The sequence below is a fragment of the Pelodiscus sinensis genome, chromosome 13, assembly GCF_049634645.1.
Source record: "Pelodiscus sinensis isolate JC-2024 chromosome 13, ASM4963464v1, whole genome shotgun sequence".
NCBI classification, from domain to species: domain Eukaryota; kingdom Metazoa; phylum Chordata; order Testudines; family Trionychidae; genus Pelodiscus; species Pelodiscus sinensis.
Window position 1 is genome coordinate 29544517 of NC_134723.1, and position 22988 is coordinate 29567504.

Below are 22988 nucleotides of genomic sequence, written 5' to 3' on the forward strand. Positions count from 1 at the left end.
CAGCTAGGATAAACTTCTGCCTATGCAGCTGCTTTGAAAGCTACTGTCATGGGTCCTCACTCCACATATTATCCCACGAAGGGGAAGGCTGGTAAATACACAGGTATGGCCCATTTTGTTTGACCTCATCAAATAAGCTCATTGTTTCAAGGATACTATGATAATTCGCCAGCTTGCAACTGGCATCTGCTTCTGAATTCTCTCTCGGTCCTCAGCAATAGGTATTGCTTCTGATTATGAGTCATACAAAACCCACACTATGCAAAACAAAAATGGTTACTCTGTGTATACATTTTGATCCCTCAGTTAGAAAGTGAGAGACTTTCCAAACAGTGACAGTTTGTTCTTTTAAAGAGATTAATTTCTCTCTGATTCTGTTCTTTTTTATCACCATAATGATATCCAAATCAAATGGCTTTTGGTGGATACTGTTTGTACGAAAGATCTGTTCAAAAGAATAATGAATTATACTATTTTTTCCTTCACTATTCTTAGACTTTTTTTTTCTTCAGTTTCCAATTATAAGCTGACTATGCATCACAATTTCTATATCAATGACTATATCTCACAGTTATACTGCAGACACTAAGGCTACTGCCCTCTCTTGCGCAAGAAAATATGCAAATGAGGCAAAGCGGTGAATATCGCCACACCTCATTTGCATACTTAATGAGCCGCCATTTTGCACAAGTGGCTTTTGCGCAAAAAGGAGCCATCTGTACAGCTCCTGTTTGCGCAAAAATCCCTTCTTGCGCATGAGCTGTTCTGCCGCTTTTTTTCAGGAAGAACGGCTCTTGCACAAGAGGTACACAAGTGGTAAAAAAGTCAAATTATGTATCTGCATAGGTCCCACTTTCCACTGCCCATAACTGATGACATCTTGTCAGAACTTTACAAAGTCAGAATTTATAGTCTGTGATACCAGGAACATAATAATGGTAAGGTAAAATTTATGGTAAGTGTCTATCACACACAGAAGTGTTCCTTCTGGCCCATCCCCCTTTGTAGCATTTTTTGGCACACACAGCAATGCCCCATAATAGGGGTGCCAAACAGCCCAGTGCAGGCACTGATGTGATGAAGGACTAAAACCAGGTGAGACTGGTTGCAGCCAGAAAGTATCAGGACACTGTCAGAGAAAACAAGCACCATACAACAACAGGTCAGCCAAGGACCTCCTGGCCCAGGAGACAGGCTCTCCTGTGAAGATCCAGGCATCAGGAATGGACTACAGAAGTTGTGAGGGTGCAATGGCCTCCAGGTCATTTGAAGAGATGACAAAAGAAGAACAAGAGTTCTGAAGTAACAGGAGGTGCTAACATGCCACCGGACACACCACACAAAATTGTAGCACAGGGGGACCAACCACACAGAGAGGGAGGAAACTCCATGTAGAAAAAGAGTTTGCTAGACTCAGAGACAGGTGACAGGGAGACAGAGATAAGTTATTCCCAGTGTGGTTGCCTGTTGAGGAAACTATGAAACCACCTGATACTGTGGTAAAGAGGAGACTCCAACTTGGCTATATACTAGCAACCTCCTAGAAACATAGGGTGGGGCTCTGGGTGTCAGTTACGTATTGTATTATTTATATTTAAAATGTTTGTAAAATAGGGAAGCTGTACCATGATTAGTGGAACTACAGTCAGAGGGCCAGTGCTCTCTGGAAAGACAGTTACTGAAAAGTCACAAGAGGGGAAAAAAAAACAAAAAACAAAAGGAACACAGGGAGTTAGGTTGCAAGCAGCACTGCCACAAGGATAGAACAGCTCACAGGACTTCACTGTGCTCAACTTCTCCTGCAGTCAACGTCACACTTTGCCGGTGAAAGAGATACTCAAACCAAGCACTCTTTAAAGGGAAAAATCTGTAGCTCAGTTCTTACAATCGAGTCCATTTTTTAGTCATGACAAGAATAAAACTTGTGATCGTAAACTACAGTTAGAAGCAAGGAACGAGTAGAATAAATGTAAGTATTGCCCACAAATTTTACTAATGTAAAAATCACAAAAGGTTAAGACTAAGGATGTTAAATTGTATTTAATCAGCTAATGATTAATTGAAAAGGGGGGAAACTGCAGAGCCACAGCGGGGTTAGCTCCCGGACTTAGGAGCTAACCCCGAGGTGGCTCTGCCTTTTAAATGTAGTAAGAGCTGCCCAGTTGGCTCATACTACATTTAAAAGGCAGAGCAGCAGTAGGGGACCGGGCACGAGCCAGGACTCAGCTGTCCCAGCTCGCGCCCAGTCCCCCGTTGCACCTCTGCTTCCCCTTCCCTCTGAGGAGACAGTGCTGGGGAAAACCAGCTTTTAAGCCAGCTCTCCTCAGCACCAGCTCCTACTCCCCCCTTGCTGCCAAGGCTTCCTGGGTAGTTGACTACTCGACTAGTGGCTTACATCCCTAGTTAAGATGTGAGAAGATTCCAGCTTATTTGGGTTCTCCTCAGACTCCACTACCTTTCTCGTTTCCAAGCAGCCTGAGATTACATTTCTTTTCAGAATGAATACTGTAAATTATTTCATTAAGCACGAGAATCCCACAGGAAATCCCTATGCACAAGGACAAAAAGGTATTTCACAGATATGCGAACCAATGGATCCAAACAAACACCCTCTGCCTGGTTGAAGTTTGACTCCAGACCTGAACTTTGTGGTCCAAACTTGTACATTGTTCAATTTAAGTCTATCAGTTAAAGAGTGAAGCTGTCAGAGTTCCTTGCTATCATTACTTTATTATTTGCAATGGAGATGCTACAACTCAGAGTGCTGACTCGGTCCATGCTCAGGCCCTGCCTCTCCGTATTTACTTGCTGCTGTATCGCTGGAACATGCTCCCTTTTGTCTTTGCACCACAACCACAATGACCTTGCCCCACTGACAAGGTTTATGGGTTTCACTGAAGGTAGCTCCACAAAGCCATATGCCCCAACCACTTCTCACACCTTCTCAGCAGCAACTGAAGGTGACAAGTTGCTTGATACAGTCTGCCACAAACTGATCCCTGGCACACGATAAATACTGACCTGCTTTCATCTATTGTGTATTTCTTTCTAAGCGTGTGTGAATTTTTTAAAAAGTGCACTCTCTCCAACAACTACATTCTAACCCAAAGCAAATAATGGTGTTCTCACAGAATATCGCCGATCCCGCGTCTGGAACCCGGAAACCCACATGAACAAGGAAAACTAAACCTTGCCTCTGGGCTCACGAGAAATTCTGTGCTTGGGAGAAATAAGTTTGCTACTGATCAAATATTTATATAGTTCAGGCACTATAATGTACGCGAAGTGTTTGCCCACAGTTGGTGCTAGGATATGTCATTTGAATGTGACTTTTCCCCAAGTTCAGATATACAGTTTAGTTTAGTCACTGATTTTCCCTCAGAGCCACAGTACTCCCCTAAAAGGGACTGTGCAACTTTAAGAGAGCTCTCTCCATTACCCCTTTTCTTTACCTTGCTGCACCTGCACTTGTACAGCTTCTGTAAGTCTTAACAACCTGAACTGAAGACAAGGTAGCTAGCTGCCAATCTCTATGTACAGTGGTGTCCTTAGAGATTTAGATCTGCTGCACACCACAAACAGAAAAACATAACAATTACGTAGCTCACTAGAGCTGACCTGGAGCTTGCCAGAGTTAGAGGTCTTCTGCCTGTTTGTCTCAAAGGTCTATGATTGAGCTGGAAGCTTATAAGAAAGGAATGGACAACCTTAGGCTATGTCTAGACTACATTCCTCTTTCGAAAGAGGAATGTTGTTTAGACGTGCCCTTAGTGACAGCATGCTTGGAATAATAAAATGGATAATAATGAAGTTATCAGTAAGGAGATTTGTATTTATGTATAAGGCTAGATGGTCATTTTAGGCAGAGAGAATCTGGAAGTACAGTACAAAATGAACAGGACCTTTACAATTATAAGGGAGCTAAAAAGCATAGGGTTTAGGGATGTTAAATATCAGTTAATTGAATAGTTGAGTAACCTCATGAATTCTTATCTGTTAGTTGACTATTCTATAGTCCCTCGGGGCAAGGCCAGAAGCCAGTGTGCTCCAGCCTCACTCCCAAGAAGACCCCTGCCACTCCACGCTGCTGCCGCTGTATCAGACACAGCCGCATGGGATGCCAGGTGGGAGCTGGTCTGTGAGGGGAGACAGTTTAAAACCCAGCTCCTCTTGTGGACCTGTGCTACTGTCTCTGATAAAGAGGCAGCACTGCAGGGTGACAGCAGCCCCTGTCTAGGGGGTGGTCTGAGCTTCTGGACTCAGTGCAAGCAGGAACTGAGCTGGGTTGTTAGCCAGACTGCTAAAAAATTTACCGGCAAGTGTGTGTGCGTGGGGGAGGGAATGCGTGTAGTCTATAGCATTAACTTATAAGCTTTTGTTTATCGGTTAATCCTTTAATCGACTATACTTTTACATCCCTACTAGGGTTCAACTTAGTTAATGTTGTGATTGGTGCTCAAAGTGGGCAATTCACTGAGCATTGTGGGGACTAGGGATGTAAAACATAATTTGAAAATGTAACCCTCTAACTGCTAAAAATCCTACTGGTTACATGGTTACATGCACTGCAGGCTCTGCAGTTTAAAGTTTATATACAAGTTTAAGAGCCAGTGTGTAATCTGTGGCGAGAGGCCAGGCTGGGCCTGCCATGGGCTCCGCGAGGCTGGAGCAGCCCCCTGTCCATAGCAGGCAGAGAGCTGCTTCAGCCCAACCAGTTAACTGGAACCAGTGAACCTCAAAAGTTAAGGACTAACCTTTTAGCCATTTACCTCCTTAGGGGGACATTGCTCTTGTGGGCTGATTTCAGGATTATTCTTGGCAGATAATTTCTGTGGAAAATGCTTGATACAATTTAATTCATTCCAAAGGTAAATAAATACATGAATCAAGCAATAACAATTGCTCTTTAGATTTTCTTGATTAGTCAAGGGTAAAATTCATCCCTTGTGAAGATGGAGGATTTGGCAGTCAAAGGAACAGATTTGAACTCTTTTTGGTTAGGGAAGCCGCTGGCACACCCCCTTTTGATTTGGAGTTGAACACTGGTTGTGCTACAATCCCACCCTTATACCAAAAATTCTGTGGGGGCAGGAACTAAGTTCTATTTTTGCTTCCCATACATGTGGAACTACATAAATAATGGCAAGAAATCTCTGGATGCGGTTGCCGTCACTGAACTGTGTTGGTCATGGTTAACTTTATCACAAGGCTGTAGAATCTATTCCGAACTCATAAGGAAATGTCAGATGCCCTGTATTGTACGACGTGAATAATTTGTTTAGGACTCTTTGGGCTGAAAAGTTAAACACGTTTAATTTACAATTTGCTTCGTGGTATCAGTGCCACTTTGTGTGTGAAAACTGATATCGGCTTGATTTGTGCCTGTTGATTTACTGACACAATCTAAACTGATAGGAGCGTTCGCACTCAGCTCAACCAATTTAACTAAAGGCTTGTGTTCACAGGGGAGCCGACAGCCGCACCAGACTCCTGGAAGAGATGGGTCTCTGGGAAGAAGGAGAAGGGGCGGGGTAGCCAGCCCTCAGCACTGCCAGGAGAGTGCCACCCTCTCAGCCCTTGGAGTTACCCCAAGCATGTTGCATGGCACTCCAGCAGCGATTTAAAGGGCCCAAGGCTCTCAGTGCTGCTGCTGCCACAGTAGTAGCAGTAGCAGCTGGGGGGCCATAGGCCCTTTAGAATCTCTGGGCCTTGGGGCAATTGCCCCTTTTGTTCCCCCCCCCCCACACACACACACACATCGGCAGGCCTGTGTGCATATGGTAGTGCAGTCTGCACAAACTGCATCATGTAGGACCTGCCAGCACAAACTGAACGGTATCTAGTTCACATTGATGCAGTCCCATTTCAAACAGAACTATTGCTATGTCCATACTACCACCTATGACAGCAAAACTGACGTGGCACAGAGGTGTGAATATTCCACCCCTGAATGACACAATTTACACCACCAGTAGAGTGTGCACATCACTATGTTGGCAAGATAGTTTATGCTTATTTTCAGTTTAAGAAGCAAGCAAACTTCAGTAATTTTGCTAGCATTTCCTTTGAAGATTTGGATTGGAATCTGAAACAAACAAAACAAAACACACCAAAATGAACTCTTGGAGCACCAGAGACCCAAAGCTTCTGGGGTTAGCTACAGCACTTATTTATGCCCAGAAACACTCTGCTGGTTTCTTGCAGAGCAATTTGGGGTGAAGAAACAGAAGAGAGGGATAGGGAAGAAAAAGTAACTATTACATTTATTTTTTCCCAAATGTCACCTCTGACCTGGCTTTCTATTTTTGGCGTGGATTGAACTCCCTTTATTTATTTAGCAGCCTACACACTATTACAGTAACATAGCAACAGTATTTTCAGATGTCAGTTAAAAAAAATCCCATGTTTTTCATAAGAAAAGTCTGCTAAAGAATTTCAGTTTAATAACCCTCTAATAATGTTTTTTATTTTCTGTCCAATATTACTGCATTTCCAGTTTGGGCAAATTTTCAAAGTACAGAGAAAGGAGGCTGTTCCTATAATAAATTTCTTACTTTTCCCCCTTCAACCTTTATTTTATAAACATCTGAGCATTATTTCACATGGTATCAAAACATAGAAGAGTGACTTTTCGAATACTTCAAATTAATAATGTAACTTAGTAAAGTGTCTTTTCCAACTTTTCAAAAATGGTTCGCTATTATTTAAATATCTATAGCTCCAGAACAATGTGTTCTCTAGAAAGTAAAAATTGTAAAAGTGTCTGAGAGCTAGATCCACAAAGGGATTTAGGTATGTCACTTTAAGTGCCTAAGTCCAAAATTCAGATCCCCACTTCCCTCCTCTCAGCTGCCATTAACTCTGTATGTGCCTAATTCCCCTAGGTTTTTTTTTCCCTGAGACAAGTCGCCTAAAAATCACCAATTAATATATACACAGTCACCTGAGTCCTGACACCCACTATCTCACACCTAAATCCCAGTGGGGCCTTCAGACTAGGTATTCCCTTGCCTATCTCACCTTCAGGGCCCAGTCCAATATTCGTTCTCACAGACTGCATAACAGATTGTGCCCAAGAGGGAGGAGAGGAAAAAGGGGAGGCAGTACTGGTGCAACTGATCTCCTTATAAACTTTTTGTCCCCTCATGGATGTGGAAGCCCAGTCTTTGGAAAAACTTTGGACAAGAACTTTGGAAAAGCTTGTCCTAGGTTTCAGTGTAAATTCAGGCATTTATTATATCAAGTCTGGGTTCAAGCTGTTGAACTTACTAAAAGTGAAAATACTTATGGAAGCACCTAACTACTGCTGTCAACATTATTAAATAATAGATGTATTAGTAGGTTTAAAGAGGCTGTCATGAATTAGAGCATCATTTCTTTAAAAAAAACCGTTTTTTGTTTTTTTGCTGACATTGAAAATGTAGTTGCCATCTCAGTGCTTGTTTGTCTGCTCAGACTAATTATACTAGAGCACAATCTTTATGAACTCCGTGGCTTCTATATGGAATTTGAAGCAGATCCTGGAAAGGCTATTTCATTCTTTTTATAAGGGTTCAGCTTTTGCAGAGTTTACAAGTGTGTCATTTCAGGGATAGCGAGCTCAGAATCTTTATTAAAAGCAGTTACTTTCTGCTGCAAATGTAATGGCTGCAAATGTAAGAACAGCTAGTTCATGACCACTGTGAATTGTTGATTTCTCTTTGACATGTGTAGCAATTGTCAGCCTGGAACTACAACATCACAATTGTAAGCTCCTTGAACTTTTGAGAAATAACTTGTAAAACTCTTGGAGGTAAAAGCAGCTCCTTCATGAGCTATATATCCTGCTGAGTTTACAACACTGCTTCTCACAGTCCAATTATGACCATTACAAAGTCTGTTCAAAGAATTTATATAATCCATAATAACTGAAACCTTGGTTTCTCAGAATGTATGTCTGCTAGTTACAGAGCTTATGGTAGCCATTAACTTTTAAAATGTATTGTGTAAAATCAATTGTGACACTGTATAATACTGTTCATTTCTATCCCATTTAAATTAAGCCCTTGATTAATTCAATTTTGAATCCATTCTACTTATGACAAATATTTACTGTTTGCAGTGTTGCTTTTGCGGTGTTGATCACAGGATATTACAGAGCCAAGATGGGTGAGGTAATATATTCTATTGGACCAATTTCTGGTAGTGAAAGAAACAAGGTTTCAAGCCACACAGAGTTCTTCTTCAGATCTGGGAAAGGTTCTGAAAGAGGACAGCTAAACCTACATCTATCTATTGTAGAGTGTCTGTGTGTCTGTCTGCGAGTCTGTTTGTTCAAGGACTTCTCGTAAATGGTAAGAACTAGGGCCACTAAATGTGGTATGCTGCTTCCTCTTCTCATAACTTAAAGCAAGGTCAGGGTTTGGCTGTGCCAGAACAACCAGAAGCCCTGGGAAAAGAACAGTTTGACATAACATGCAAAGGGAGGGGCTGCTGTTCAGAGGGATGCGATATGAGAGTCTACACTGGGGGCAGCAAGCCTGCAGAGGAAAGCTATCCTGCACCATGTCCACTGGGGGCAGCCCTATCATCAAGAGAGTGGCCAACAAGGCTCCGCCAGCTTGCCTGTCAGCACATAGGTAAGTAACCTTCCTGCCTGAAACACTTCCTCCCCTCTCCTGGCCCTTGGCCACAGAACCAAAGTGTGGTGGTGGTGGGGGGTGGAGGCCCTGGGCTCGCTGAGGAGCCGGGGGGAGTGGGGAGGAAGGAGAGATCTGTCCCCAGACAGGGTTGTGGGGGCATGGGTGTGAGAGAACAGGCCCCTGGTGGGCTGTAGGGGGGTCCTGGTGGGGGAAAGACAAGCCTATGGTGAGCTGTGAAGGGGATGTTGGGGGAGAGGAAAAGAACAGGACCCTGGCAGTCTGGGGGTGGCACAGAACAGGCCCATGGTGAGCTGGAGAAGGGGGGGGAAGGGAAGGTGTGGGGAGGAATAGAACAGGACCCTGGCAGTCTGGGGGTGGGAGGGGAGAGGCCCATGGTGAGCTGTGGGGATGGGGAGGTCTGGGGGGGAAGAGAACAGTCCCCTGGTGGACTGAGGAGCTGGGGTGGGGGTGGGGGGAACGGTGGGAGAACACATTAGCACTTTGGCAGCCAACCTGCATGAGGGTGTTTGAGCCTCGTTTATGCAGACATCACTATCCCTGCCAATGGTGGTGCCCTGCGCAGCCCAACAACTCCCTCACGGGGACAGCAGCCACTCCACAGGGGGTGAAGGAGCTGCAGGGGCCAAAGCTGGGGCAGGGGCAGGAAGGGAAGCCATCTGGACAGCCTTAGGGCAGCAGGCACCGGTGATGGTGAGTGGCGTGAGCATAGGCCAGAAGACTCAGAAGCATTCACTGTTTCTCTTCAGCTGCTGGCTGTGTGGCTGCCCCCCTGAGTCCTCTGACCCACACTCATGCTGCCCGGTGAGTGGGGACTGGGAGCAGCCTTTGGGGATTGGGTCCTGGCTGGGGGATGGGGCTAGCTGTCAGTGCCCATATGCAGCTGTATGGTTTGTGTATCCGTAGGGACAGCCCTGCGAGCAAGCATCAGGCCCAAAGACTAAGATCAGAGCTAGAGTCATGGGACAAATCCAAGGGTCGAGCTGGAGGTCAGGAACGGGCGGAAGCAGGGTATCAGGCAAGAAGGGACTTAAGGCAGAGCACAGGTTCTAGCTTTTAATTTTCCCCAGGGGTGCTCACCCCTGCTCCAACCCAATTCCCAAATCGCACCCCATCCCACCTCTCCCCTGGCTCTGCCTTTACTCCTTTTCTGCCCTTCGCCTAGGCACACTCGCCCCTGTTCTGCTTCCTCCCTCCCTAGGCCTCCTGCATGCCACTGAACAGCTCCGCTGCTCAGAGGATGCACTGGCAGGGAGGAGGAGGAGTTGATCGGCAGGGGTCACAGGCAGGTGGCTCCCAGTGAGTGCTGTTTTTCTCAGTGGATACTCCAGCCTTGGAGCGCTCATGGAGTTGACACCTATGAGGCGAAGGTGAGACAGAAGCAAGATTGGAAGCAAGGCAGGAGTGGCAGGAAGTAGGTAATATGGGGGCAGGTACAGCAACAAGAAAGGATATTTAAGCTGCTACTCACTGCCAGTCTTCTGGGCCCTGCCGCACAGGCACCAACTTTTAATTATGCCAATAAGTTCTCAACTCCGCTCCAGGCCCTGCCTCCACTCCAGCCCTTCCCCAAATTGGGAGCAGCGCGGGAAAACAGAGCAATGTGGCTCCGCCCCCTTGGCTGCCAGCCGCATTATTCGGAGGAGGGGTGAGACTCTCCTCCCCACTTGGCAGGAAGTGGAGCGATTCGGCCAGCAGCTTGGGGAGTGGAGTGGGCTGTGGTCACATCACTCTGCTTTCCCAAGCCCCACTGCTGCTGGTGAGTGCAGGGGGGCTGACCCGTGCCATTAGACCCCACTAGCCCCCAAGTAGCATCACTGTGGGGGTTGCTGGGAAGAGGCAGGATGGAGCCATGGTGGGAAAGAGGCAGAGAGAAGGTGGAGAAGACGCAGAGCAGGGACGGGGCGTCGGGTGGAAGGAGGGGTGTTCTGGCCCTCCCAGGCTAGGGATGGCATGGGGAGGAGTCACATGGTGGGGCTGGTCACGTGGTCGGTGACCTCCTCACCTCCCCATCTCCTTCCTCACCAGTCACCCCGACAAACACACTCTAAGGAACCATCATTCATGGTGAAGTGGCCTGTTAACACCAGTCTGTAACCCAATCATTTTTGTTGCCCTTAAGCTGTTCCATAGCCCAATCATTTTTGTTGCCTTTCTCTGTACTTTTTCCAATTCCAATATAACTTTTCTGAGCTGTGCTGCTAAGTCAAGTCAGTAGTACAGACATAGCCTTAGGGCTTGCCTTCACTACTGGCCAGATCCACGACACAGCAATCAATTATGTCTATTATAGATATGATAACTCAAGTATCGATCACTCTCCCATACTCTGGTATGCACCAGAACGAGAAGCACAAGGGGAGTCGATGGGAGAATGTCTCCCGTAGATGCACCGTAGCGAAGACACCATGGTAAGTAGATCTAAGTAAGTCAACTTTAGCTACACTAATCACACAGCTGAAGTTGCATGACTTAGATCCATCTCCCTCTCTAATGTAGGCCTGCTCTTTATTGGCCAGCAATTGCCAGGATCACATCTGGAGCCTTTTAAAAAAAAAAATCACCATCACATTAGCTAACTGCCAGTCTTCTGGCACAATGGCTGACGTAAGCAATAGGTTACATACCACAGTTAGTAGTTCTGCAATTTCATAGTAGAGTTCCTTCAGAACTAGTTTATTCTAAGATGGCCTTAATTGATCCCTCAATATGGGATAGTTCCTCAGATTTGTCACCTGGCAAAATGAGCTTGAGAGTGGGGATTTTTTTTTACATCCTCTGTAGTAAAGACTAATGCAAATAATTCATTTAGCTTCTTTGCAATGGACTTTTATTCCTGGAGTTCTCCCTTAGCATCTTCATTGTCCAGTGGCTCCACTGATTAGAAACAGGAAACCTGCCAAACAATGCAATCCTCCCTCCCCCACGCTGTTCGTTATTGTGTCTTTTACTAGTTGCTCTTCAAATTCTTTTTTGGCCTGCCTGATTGTACTTCACATTTGCTCATCAGAGTTTATGCTCCTTTCTGTTTTACTTGGTAGGACTTCCAATTTTTAACATCTGATTGGCAGCCAGCCCAGTGTGGCAAGTGGGTGCTGAGTACCCTCCTATTTTTTCTGTGGGTGCACCCAGGGAATTGGCACACATGGTTCCCTTATTTTAAATTAAATGCTACTATGATAGATTTCTTTAGCATCACCCTCCACAACGATGTTAAATTTAATTCCATTGCGATTGTTGATACTGACTGGTCCAGCTATATTCACCTCTTGGATCAGATCCTGTACACCACTTGGGACTAAATCAAGAATTGTCTCTCCCTTTGTAGGTGCCAGGACTAGCTGCTCCAAGAAGCAGTCATTAATGGAGTCGAGAAATTTTCATCTCTTGCATCCCATTACAAGGTGACAAATTCTCAATCAATATGGGGGATAGTTGAAATTCCCCATTATCCTTGGCTTTTCAGACTATCTATTCTCCCTGAGCATTTCACAGTAACTGTTCTTATCCCAGTCAGATAGTCAGTAGTATATTCTTGCTATACTCGTATTCTTCAAGCATGGAATTTCTCTCCCTAGAGATTCTCTAGTACTACTGGATTCATTTAAAATTCTTACTATATTGACTCCACTGCTCCACCTGCAACCTACTCAGTTATTTCTATATGTTTTATACCCTGCTATTATGGTGTCCCATTAACTATCATTTCACCAAGTATCTACCAAAATTATGAATTTAAGCTCTTTTGAAGGTGTTGTGCAGGTTTCTTTTGAAGATGAGGACTGAGAGATGAGACAGAGTGATTGTTTTGTGAAAAGTGTTTGCCTATTAATCTGCAAGGTTAATTAGCCACTTTACCTTGAATGGTCCTTTAGAATATATGTTAATTACATATGCTAAACAATCTTTCCAACCTTGTATTTAGTTGTAACACTGAATATCTTTCCCACACCTGAAGAAGAGCTTTGTGTAGGTCAAAACCACAAACACAAGTATTTTGTTAAATTTCTAGAAAGCAAACAATAACAAAGTAACAAATTAAAATAGCAAGTGATAAGTGTTGAGTTCTTTAACAAGGAAATGAACTTGCATTCATAGACATAACATCAACATTATTCTTCTGAGTATTACTTATGAACTGCAAATTCTACAGGAAGGCAGCCCCAGAAAAGCAGGGTCCCATGTAGTCTGGACCTTAATCTGGGACCCAAACTGCAGTTTTTCCTGCAATAAACTAGACATTCTGTTGCACATTCAAGTACATTTTAGAATGTGGCTATTTAATAAGTTAAATCTTCAATAAATCAGCTGTTTCTTATGTTATTTGGTATTTAATTTAATTTTACATTGCTTCTGTATTTTCATTTTTCATGGTGCTTTGATGTTTGCAGTGGAAATGCAGAATTGCATTGTGCAAGTTGGCGGAAGAGTAAGGGGTGAATGATGTGACAGTTCAGGGCAGATGGGGCTGTTGACCACCAGACTGTTATTGATAAGGGTGGAATCTTTTTTGCCCCTCCCCATTTTAGGAAGGTCAATGATGGACTTCAAATGCTAAGAGTGAGAGAAATTCTTGAATCCCTTATTTCAACAATTTATGATAGTAGTTAATTGCACACTCCCTCCCCCCTTCAAGTATATGCCAATACATCCAGTAACAATGGTTATATATTTCAGAGGGATAGCCATGTTAGTGTGTAACTGGAAAAACTTAAAAAACAACAAATAATTTTGCAGCACCTGAGGGTATGTCTACACTAATGTAGACATTAGTTAATGTAGGCAACCGAAGTTGCAAATGAAGCCCGGGATTTAAATATCCCAGGCTTCATTTGCATCTTGCCGGGCGCCGCCATTTTTAAAGCCCCGGTAGTTCGGACTCCGTGCCAGAGGCTACACGCGGCACGGAGTAGGTAGTTCGAATTAGGCTTTCTAATTCGAACTACCGTTACTCCTCGTGGAACGAGGTGTACCGGTAATTCGGAATAGGAAGCCTAATCCGAACTACCTACTCCGTGCCGCATGTAGCTGCGGGCACAGAGTCCAAACTACCGGGGCTTTAAAAATGGTGGCGCCCGGCAAGATGCAAATGAAGCCCGGAATATTTAAATCCCGGGCTTCATTTGCAACTTCGGTTGCCTACATTAACCACCCTAGTTTGAACCAGGGTGGTAGTGTAGACATACCCTTAGAGACTAACAAAACATGTAGATGGTATCATGAGCTTCTGTAGGCACAGCCCACGTCTTCAGAAAAAGGGAGTTTATGGGGTCCAGTTTTCAAATAAATAGCACAGAGAGGGCATGGGGAGAAGAGGAAGAAAAAGGGAAAAGAAATTGTATATTAGAATGTCCATACTATATGAATAAGAATACTTAGTAACCACTCTCAGTACCCTTTATTTTTAAGACCCTTTAAATGCCATTCATCTGAAGAAGTGGACTGTGCCCACAAAAGCTCATGATGCCATCTACATGTTTTGTTAGCCTCTAATAGTTAAATATATTAGCTTGATGACCAGCAGGGAATAACTAACAATGTTGACATTACCATTTGCTTCACAATTCAACAGCCTGTTGACACAAAAGAATGAGGCAGCTCATACCTTGTAAGAGCTATTGTTTCAGCTCTGCTCAGTTATCCTTCCCAATGGTGAAGAGAGCATTCTCCACCAGAGCACCAACACCTTAAAACAAAAAACCCTGAATGCAGAATTAAATGATCATAGAAAGCCCAGCCTGTTACCTTCCTTATATTGTAAGTCAGGGCCCTTACCTTTGAGGCTACAGGGTGGTAACTATATTTCATCCTGATTCTACTTTCAGTGGGAACTTTACACCACTTCACCATCTGCACATTAAGGCTACGTCTACACTGGCCCCTTTTCCGGAAGGGGCATGTTAATTTCAGCTATCGTAATAGGGAAATCCGCGGGGGATTTAAATATCCCCCGCGGCATTTAAATAAAAATGTCCGCCGCTTTTTTCCGGCTTTTAGAAAAGCCGGAAAAGTGCGTCTACACTGGCCCCGATCCTCCGGAAAAAGCGCCCTTTTCCGGAGGATCTTATTCCTACTTCGAAGTAGGAATAAGATCCTCCGGAAAAGGGCGCTTTTTCCGGAGGATCGGGGCCAGTGTAGACGCACTTTTCCGGCTTTTCTAAAAGCCGGAAAAAAGCGGCGGACATTTTTATTTAAATGCCGCGGGGGATATTTAAATCCCCCGCGGATTTCCCTATTACGATAGCTGAAATTAACATGCCCCTTCCGGAAAAGGGGCCAGTGTAGACGTAGCCTTAATGTCCAAACGTTACACAGTGCTGCCAGCTATCATGGTTCTATTGCAACTCATGATATGTGGCATTTCTCTTAAAGCTTCATCTCATGGAGTCACGTGACAGGGAGAATCTCAGATCTAATTAAAAAAAGAATAAGTTTCTAACCCTAATCATTATGGAGAAAAGTTTAAAAATATGGACTCCCCCTCCCCCCCCCAAGCACAAAAGCCAGAAGGCTTATTAAAAAAAGTTAATTCTTGTTAAAACAATATCATTACTTTTTTAGGATCTGACTCATGGCTTTGAACATGTGAGGCTGGTTATATTGTAACTTACAAAACCCTAACAATACCTCTCAACCTTTCTGCTTGATATACATTTGGAAAGTCAGTGGTGTCTTGGTGCAAATTGGGCGAAACAGAAAACCAACCAAGGCAGTGTTTTAAAAAAAATAATAAAACAAACACACAAATTAAAGCATTTTATTCAATAGTCAAATACGACAGAACAAGTTTACATCATCTCCCTGGCTGCAATGTTTTGACATGCAAATTTCATTTCTAATTTAGCATGTGTGGGGTTTCTTTTTGCATGATCATATTACTAATACGCTTCCAGCACAGATGAAAATCCTCTTCTGAAAAACTTTACAAGTGTAAATTTGCTGCATAATCTCCTTTCCCCCAAAACAAATAAGCATAAAACAAATTTGCACAGAACACATAAAAGGTGGCAGATGCTCTGAGATGACCAATGCAAATATTGCACTCTAGCAATTTTTTAAATAACAATATTGGGTAGTTTTCATAGGCTGTAACAAAGAACCTACCACACAGCCACTACTTTTAACAATTTTTTTTCTCTAATGAATTTCTGATTGCATCACTAGGTTAATTACTAGTAAGTTAACATTTCCTTCTCCACTTCAGTTTGTAGAAAACTGCCCTTTTTAAAAAAGTATTTATTTTCAAATGTAAAGACTTGATAACTTCTGTGCTTTTGTTTTGAAAAGAAACCAATAGCTGGACATTCCAGGGCACTGAAAACACGTTGTTGAAGATTAAACAGGGGCTTCAGAGCTATTGCAGCTCCACCCAAATTAATAGTCTGACGGAAATTTTGATATTCAGGATGCCAAGAACAGCAGTGGTTATTATTTTTTACATTTTTTTCCTAGAATTAATCGCCATCTCAGAAGAGTAAGCATTGTATCAAGCCACCAAAACATGGTTAAAATAGGATAAAATGATTTCACTAACTCACTGAATTACGGACATTTAATACTAGAGAAGGAAACTCTGCCCTGAAACAACCTCACTCTTATTTGCTCAGTGACATCAATCTTTCTAGCGGTTTAAAACACAGGAGAACATAGTCCTTGCTCAAAAGGAACTTCCACTGCAAGAAGTCTCCATGTGGTCAGTACCTAATTTTTCTGTATCCTTCTTAGAAATAAGTTGAATGACCAGAACGCCAGTCAGGTGTTAGACAGCGCTTTATATCAACAGAGAGAATACACTACATAGTTGAAGAGCACACAATTTATAACTTCCACCTAAGGAGACAGGGGTTCTTCTATTGTCAATAGGAGGTATATGCTTTTGGCAGAGTCGGAACAGCTGACTCACTGTGGCAACTGCAAACTGTTGACTCCACAAGAGCATAAAGGGTAAAGGGAAGAGAGCAAAAATAAAAGTAGGGTTAGAAAGAAACTTAAGTTCAGGATTCTCTTATGTTAGTTTAAAAAATACAAGCTACCAATTAAGTCAAACCTTACTAACAAGGTTAATTTCACCTGTACCTAGAATGTGCAGACTTTGGAGCAGAGTGGAAGTGTCCCCTGATGATACCAACTCGACTGGTAGGGAATCAGATCAGTCTGGGATGATATTTTACATCCCAGCAGTCTCCAAAATGTATTTGATTGAGATTTTTGTTTCCATTCTTGAGCAAATTATTCCCATAATAATTTTTTTCTTGGTTTCTTCGTAACTGTTAGTAGCTTCCTGTATGTTCTCCTGACAAATACCAGAACTTCAGCAAAAAATGGAGAAGTTGTTCAGAGGAAACAGTTAGCCATTCTCATATCTTTTTAAAGCCTGGCACTCAGCATCAAACCATATATGAGGATCACGAAGCTTCATATATCTGACTGGAACTGATGTTATTTACCATCCCCTAGCCTAGCCACTTAGCTAAACCATCAAAAATCCAAATCAAGCTTCAGTTCACCACATTGTAACACAGAAGCTCCAAGAAGGCGTATGGTGAGAAATGCAAGTTAAGCTATACTTACCTGGGATCTATTTTATCCCATTTTAAAGCTCCGTACAAGGAATCTTGATTGTCAGTGGTGTTTGAAATATCCATTCATCCAAGCCAAGTGGGAACTTGGGCCTGGTGAGGAAGGGGACCTACCCCTTCAGTTTCTATAGTACTGAAGCGTACAGCTGCTGGTAGTTAGTGCAGCACTGACTTCAATGGAGCTATTACCCTGATTTACATCAGCTAAGAATCTGGTTTTAGAGCTTCTAATGATTTGGGGGTTGGGAAAATATAAAAAAGCATCTATAGGGGTGGGCTTCTCACCAGGGTGCTAGTCCTGGAGTTCACAGTCTGGATCCCCCTTTTGTGTCTTTCTTAGCTAGTAGGAAATGCAATACATTTCATGCCCTGATGATACCCCTTCTCTCTTCTAGGCCATGAAACAGACTTGTTCTTTATCTCAATAGTGAGGGCTTGTCTTCACTATGCAGTGGATTGATTGATCCACCAGTGGTTGATTATTCTGTCTAAGCAGATGCAATATTGATCGCGGAGGAGTCTCCCATTGACTCCAGTACTCCACCAGGGTGAGAAAAGTAGCCAGAGTTGACAGGAGAGCAGCACCAGCTGATATTGATGCACAGAAAACACCACGGTAAGTTCTTCGTTATGCAGGTTAGAGCAACGGGTGTTTAATTTAGACAAGTCCTGAGAGACTTTGTTTGTTCCCAGCTACATCTGCAACAGTAAGGATACCAAAATGCTTCCTCTTGTTCAGGACTCAGATTGTATAACTGATCGTAAGTGAAACGTCCATCCCTGCCTGCTCTTCGTTTCTGAATTCTCATTGCCTTATTTACAAGTTTCTAGAGCCCAGTTTGGGCTGGAAAAATGCACAAACTTTATTCTGCAATAAGTGCTCTCTCCTGTAAGATGTCACATGCTTACTCAAATTTGCTGGCTTGTTGAAATGTACTAAGTGCTTATCAGGGGAATAAAAGCACTCCAACCTAAATATCCCAGGCCCATTTTCCGAACAACTTAATCCTGTTTCATCCAGTATGGAATCCTGGGCCCATCAATGTTGACGACAAAAAACCCATTGACTTCCATGGGGCTAGGATTTCACCCAAAGTATTGAAATGTCAAAATTCCAAATGCACTGAGCCTAGTAGTTAGAATGCGTATTCTAGGAAACTATGGTCACCAATGACACTGTAACCACTGCTTTCACAGTTACACCCCAGCATTTTTCCACCTTCACCAAACCCTGCACCAGCAACTTCCAGAACCTACACAGATTAAATCAAGGAGGAAAGCCCACAATGGAACAAAGTGGGGAAATGAGAGCTCTGCAGTTTGCAGGTCATATTTATTATGGGACAAAGAGCTACAGCAAACACCAACAGTCTCCAGGGATATTCCTTGCACAGTTGAGCATTTAGATAGGCTGATGAAAGATTAATGTTTGAAGACAGCAGTACAAGATTGTATAGGATATTAAAATAATGTTAAAGTATTTCCTTATAAAAATCAAGTGTCCTGTACTTTCTAATGAGTTCTCTGCATTTAGCATTAGGCTCTGTTTTTACAGAAAGTTACATGTTGGTAATTAATCTCATGTTCATTTCCTGCACATGTAAGACAGCACCCTTTGTTAGGGAATGATAAGACACTTCTAAGAATAGTAATACTAAGAGTGTTAGCTTTGAGAGACATTACAGGAAAAATACAGACTCCAACACCTGTTTTTTTAGTTTTACCAGGCTACAAAATAATTTTATCCTTATTTACTGCCAAATACTGACTTTGTTCATGCTCACAAAACCTAATTAAGTTCGTTGGGTACAAGCGTCAGGCCACGTCTGCACTACGGGTGCTACAGAAACACAATTACACTGCTGCTATGTTGCTATAATTCCCATATTGTAAACACTTCCTAAAGCAACTGAAAGGGATTTTCTGTCATTGTAGAAACTTCAACTCCCTGAATGATGGTAGCTAGTTCAAGGGAAGCATTCTTCTGCTGGCCTAGCTGTATCTACACTGGGTTAGGTCGGCATAGTTACAGGACCCCACGATATAAGATTCATATCTTTGAGCACAGTAGATGCATTAACCTAACTTTTAAGTACAGACTGTTTGGTCCCAATCCTGCAAAGATGTACACATATCCTTATTTTACACTCTGCAAGTAATCCCAGTGGCATACTCACAATGAGTAATATTAATGCACAAGTTTGAATTTGGGGTGAGGTCTATTCCCTTCTCAATATACCTTTCCTCCTTATTCCATTGAAGTCACTGAGAATTTCCCAATGGTTGGAACAGATACAGGATTAGGAACCACTTGGGTGTATAATAGGGAGAGTACCTGACCCTATATGGCCCTCATACTATACTCAAATCAGTGTAACCTGGGAGCAACACTAAACTTCCATGTAGAGTATACATTCTGACAACCAGACACAAAGAGTGGTGCAAATCTTTCAGATTAGTATATGGTTTCTGTCCACAATCAGAGCCTACAACACTTTGCAGTAAGCAGTTTGTTACTATTCCTAGCAAAGTCAATTCAATTAGTCATTCTTTTAGCATTCTGGGGGGTCTTTATACCAGAAAATATTGGTGATGAAACCATAATATATTTAAAAAATCTTTTAATGTGCTTTGAGCGCTATGGATGAAAAAATGCTGTATAAGAATTAGATATTACACTTGTATGTCTTTAATCCAGCAACCTTGGGAAATAGGCTGTGCCGGATTATGAAATTTTCTGGATCGTGGGTGTTCGCCATAATGAAGGATAAATAAATTGTGTCACTAAAGCTTTTGCAAGTACAAATCATTATAGAGTACTGCACATGTATAACATGTCATAAGAAAACCTTAATGCACTGTATTTAAACTGCTATTGGGTGTGGGGTCTTGGAGGGCCATGCAGGGGTCTGAATCATGGTGTTCTCGGATGACAGACACTTGGATTAAGGAGGTTCAGGTGTTAATTTATTACCAAAAATTATTCACCATCCACACAGGGATAAGAGAAAGGGTGTTAATCTCTGTACTGAGGGCAGATTTGCATCTGCTTTACTGTGAACAAGGCAGCAGTTTATCCCTTTGAGGAGCAAACAAACATTAATCAGGAGAGATCCAGCTAATCTAATGGCTCAGGTTTGAGGAATAGAGTAGACTCGATTCCACTGAGGTTTGTAGTGCAAAAGTCTAGGACAGCTTTTGCAGATTGCAGCTAGTTTTGTGAGCTGATCACTGGCCTTGCTGTGACCATTATATTGACTGTATAAAGGGGGCTTTCAACTCACAGCATTGTCACATTCTGTTTTTTCTTCCTTGCCTTTTTATGAATATTGAGTCATCAAAAATAGTTTCACTAATACCAGTTTCTAATGCTACCAGCTGGATGAATCAGTGGCTTATACACTGTCTAGTGGTGCCTGCTGCAAATCAGTCTTAGTATGCTATTTATTACAGAAAATACTACAAAAACTAGATTTCCCTATTTAAATGCTGCTCTCTCAAGACAGACTTCAAAGACAAACTGATGTTAAGAATAAGTTGGATGTCAGTTTTATCGTCAGTAAATTACTTTGTTTTTAGAAGTCCATTGCAAAAGAGCTGTGATTTTATTCTTCCCAAGACAGAGCAGTTCCCCATATTACTAGAAAAAAGCTAGCATCAGCGATCCAGAAAAAAAATGCTAATAAACCCACGCAAATATGACAAATGATGTAAGCCATGTAAATGGCTACAAAATTATGACAGAAACATATGGTGGCATCCTTCTAGTCTAGGGAAGTGCGCTAGGGCAAGAGAGATGGAAAGTGCATTTCTTAAGTGAACATCACACAGTTCCAAGACTGAACAATAACACGCCTGAATAAGGATTTTCATAAATGTGCAAACAAAATGGCCCAAGATGGGTTTAAGTTTAGTGCTGTTCCAAGCAAATTTAAAAAGGAAAAAAAGGTCATTTATTTCTGCCTGGAATGCCTTCCCTGTAGCCCTGGAGTGATACAGTTTCCTATGTTTGTAACACACACCCTTCCCCCCCCCCTTCAGAAAAACAGGCAGATAGAAAATGAAACAAGAGGTCCCCATTGCTGCTATCCAGGCTTGGAAATCCTGGTTTTGTTTTGCTTGGTCCATTTTACCTAAGGACCATTTGCAACTTTATAGCAAGACATCTCCTATCACGTCTTTATGACAGGCAAAAGAGTAGCTGTGTCAATGCAACTGAAATGGCAATTTGGTAAACAAAAAATGTTAACAGGCATTCACATTGTCAAGTGTCATTACCAGCACATAGCCTCTTAGCAAAACATGTCATCCTACTTCAAGCAAGGAGTTAAAAACATAAGGACAGTAGGTTCTTCTCAGCTTCTGAACAAGATACCTCTGAGTGACTGTTACAAAACTGTTATAGTTATGGCAACATTAACTGAAACTGAAATGTGGTTTAAACCTAAGCTCTGTTGCATAACATACAATTTAAGTATTCTGATCTAGCCAGCCGCAAAAGGTTCCTTTTAAAAAGTGACAAAAATGTTACTGAAAATTAAACTGCTTAATACACGCCTAGACTTTTCCCTTATTGTTTTGGTCCTAACAAACACTTCTATCAACGACACATTTCAAAGCAAGAGTTAGACACGGAGCAGATGCAAAAAAAAAAAAAAAAAAAAAGCTCTTGGATGGAAGGAACAATATCAGGAGAGCCGCGTTACTTACATATCGCTTCAGTTTCTTTTCGGGGGGCGATTTAATGAGCCATCCAGTGCACACAACGTCCCCCGAGCTCATCTTCCCCCCCTCTCAAAGAGAAGGGACACGGCACCCAGGGTGTGTGTGTGTGTGTGTGTGTGTGTATTGTTCCTTCCCAGCCAATTTGAAACTAGCAGCAATCGGCTTCCTTCAGCTGGGTTCCAGCGCTGCTACCGCGCAAGGAGGAAGTCACAACATTGATCGCGGCCCCAGGCAGCTCCCCCCTCCCACTGAAAACACAATGCAACACACCGAGCACGTGACGGGCCGAGAGGCCAGGGATAAACAAAAACAAGCGTGTGCCAGTGTCCCACACCCGCCCTGAAACTGACACGCCGCCGGCTCGGTGAGCACCTCGGGCGGGCAGAGCGAGCTCTCCCACGCCCCACCCCTGGGGGCACCAGCGGCCCCCGCGTGTCTCCCCCCGGAGCGGGCGAGGCAGGGCGCGGACGGACACGCTGCGAGGCGGGGGAGCCGGTGCAGGGTTCAGGGCGCGCCGCCCGCAGCGCGCTGGGAGAAGGAACCTGCAGTGGCGGATCCGGGCGGGTCGGGGCTCCGGCCGGGGGGCGGCTCCCAGCGAGGCGATTTCGCTGCTTGGAGCCGCACGCGAAGCAGGGGGGCGAGCCCCCCCCCCAGCAAGAGCCCTCCCCGCCGGCCCGGGGCGCTCCGAGCCACCTGCCTTGCCGCGGGGCTGCCAGCAACGCTGGGCACGGACCGCGCCCGCGCCGGGGAGCTGTCGCGTTTGACCGGAAGCAGGGGCTCTGGCCGCAGCCCGCCCGTGCTCCCCCTCGCCCATTGACCGGCCTCGCAGGGAGCTAGCGGGCTGCAGCCTAGGACCTGGCCCCGAGGGGGCTGCCGGCTGGGAGTGGCTGGGTTCCATCAGGGTTGGCAGTTTAGTTCAATGGCCCTGAGCGCTCCGCCTATACAAATTGTGTCGGCCCCTCTTGAGGTCAGGAGTCTTCTGCTCTTCCCTCCTACTGAGCAGTTCCCAAGGACACTGGGTTTTCGACTCTTTCTTAGGCCACAA

General features: G+C 43.7%; 1 protein-coding gene across 1 annotated transcript in view; it reads right to left on the reverse strand.

Moving 5' to 3' along the window:
• The window catches only part of GAB3 (GRB2 associated binding protein 3), a 114749-nt gene extending 91994 nt beyond the window's left edge, over nt 1-22755 (reverse strand). The window contains exon 1 of the mRNA XM_075940966.1: nt 21929-22755. Coding sequence (XP_075797081.1) covers nt 21929-22000 — 72 coding nt within the window. The 5' untranslated portion in view covers nt 22001-22755. The remainder of the gene's footprint in view (nt 1-21928) is intronic.
• Nucleotides 22756-22988: the final 233 nt, after the last annotated feature.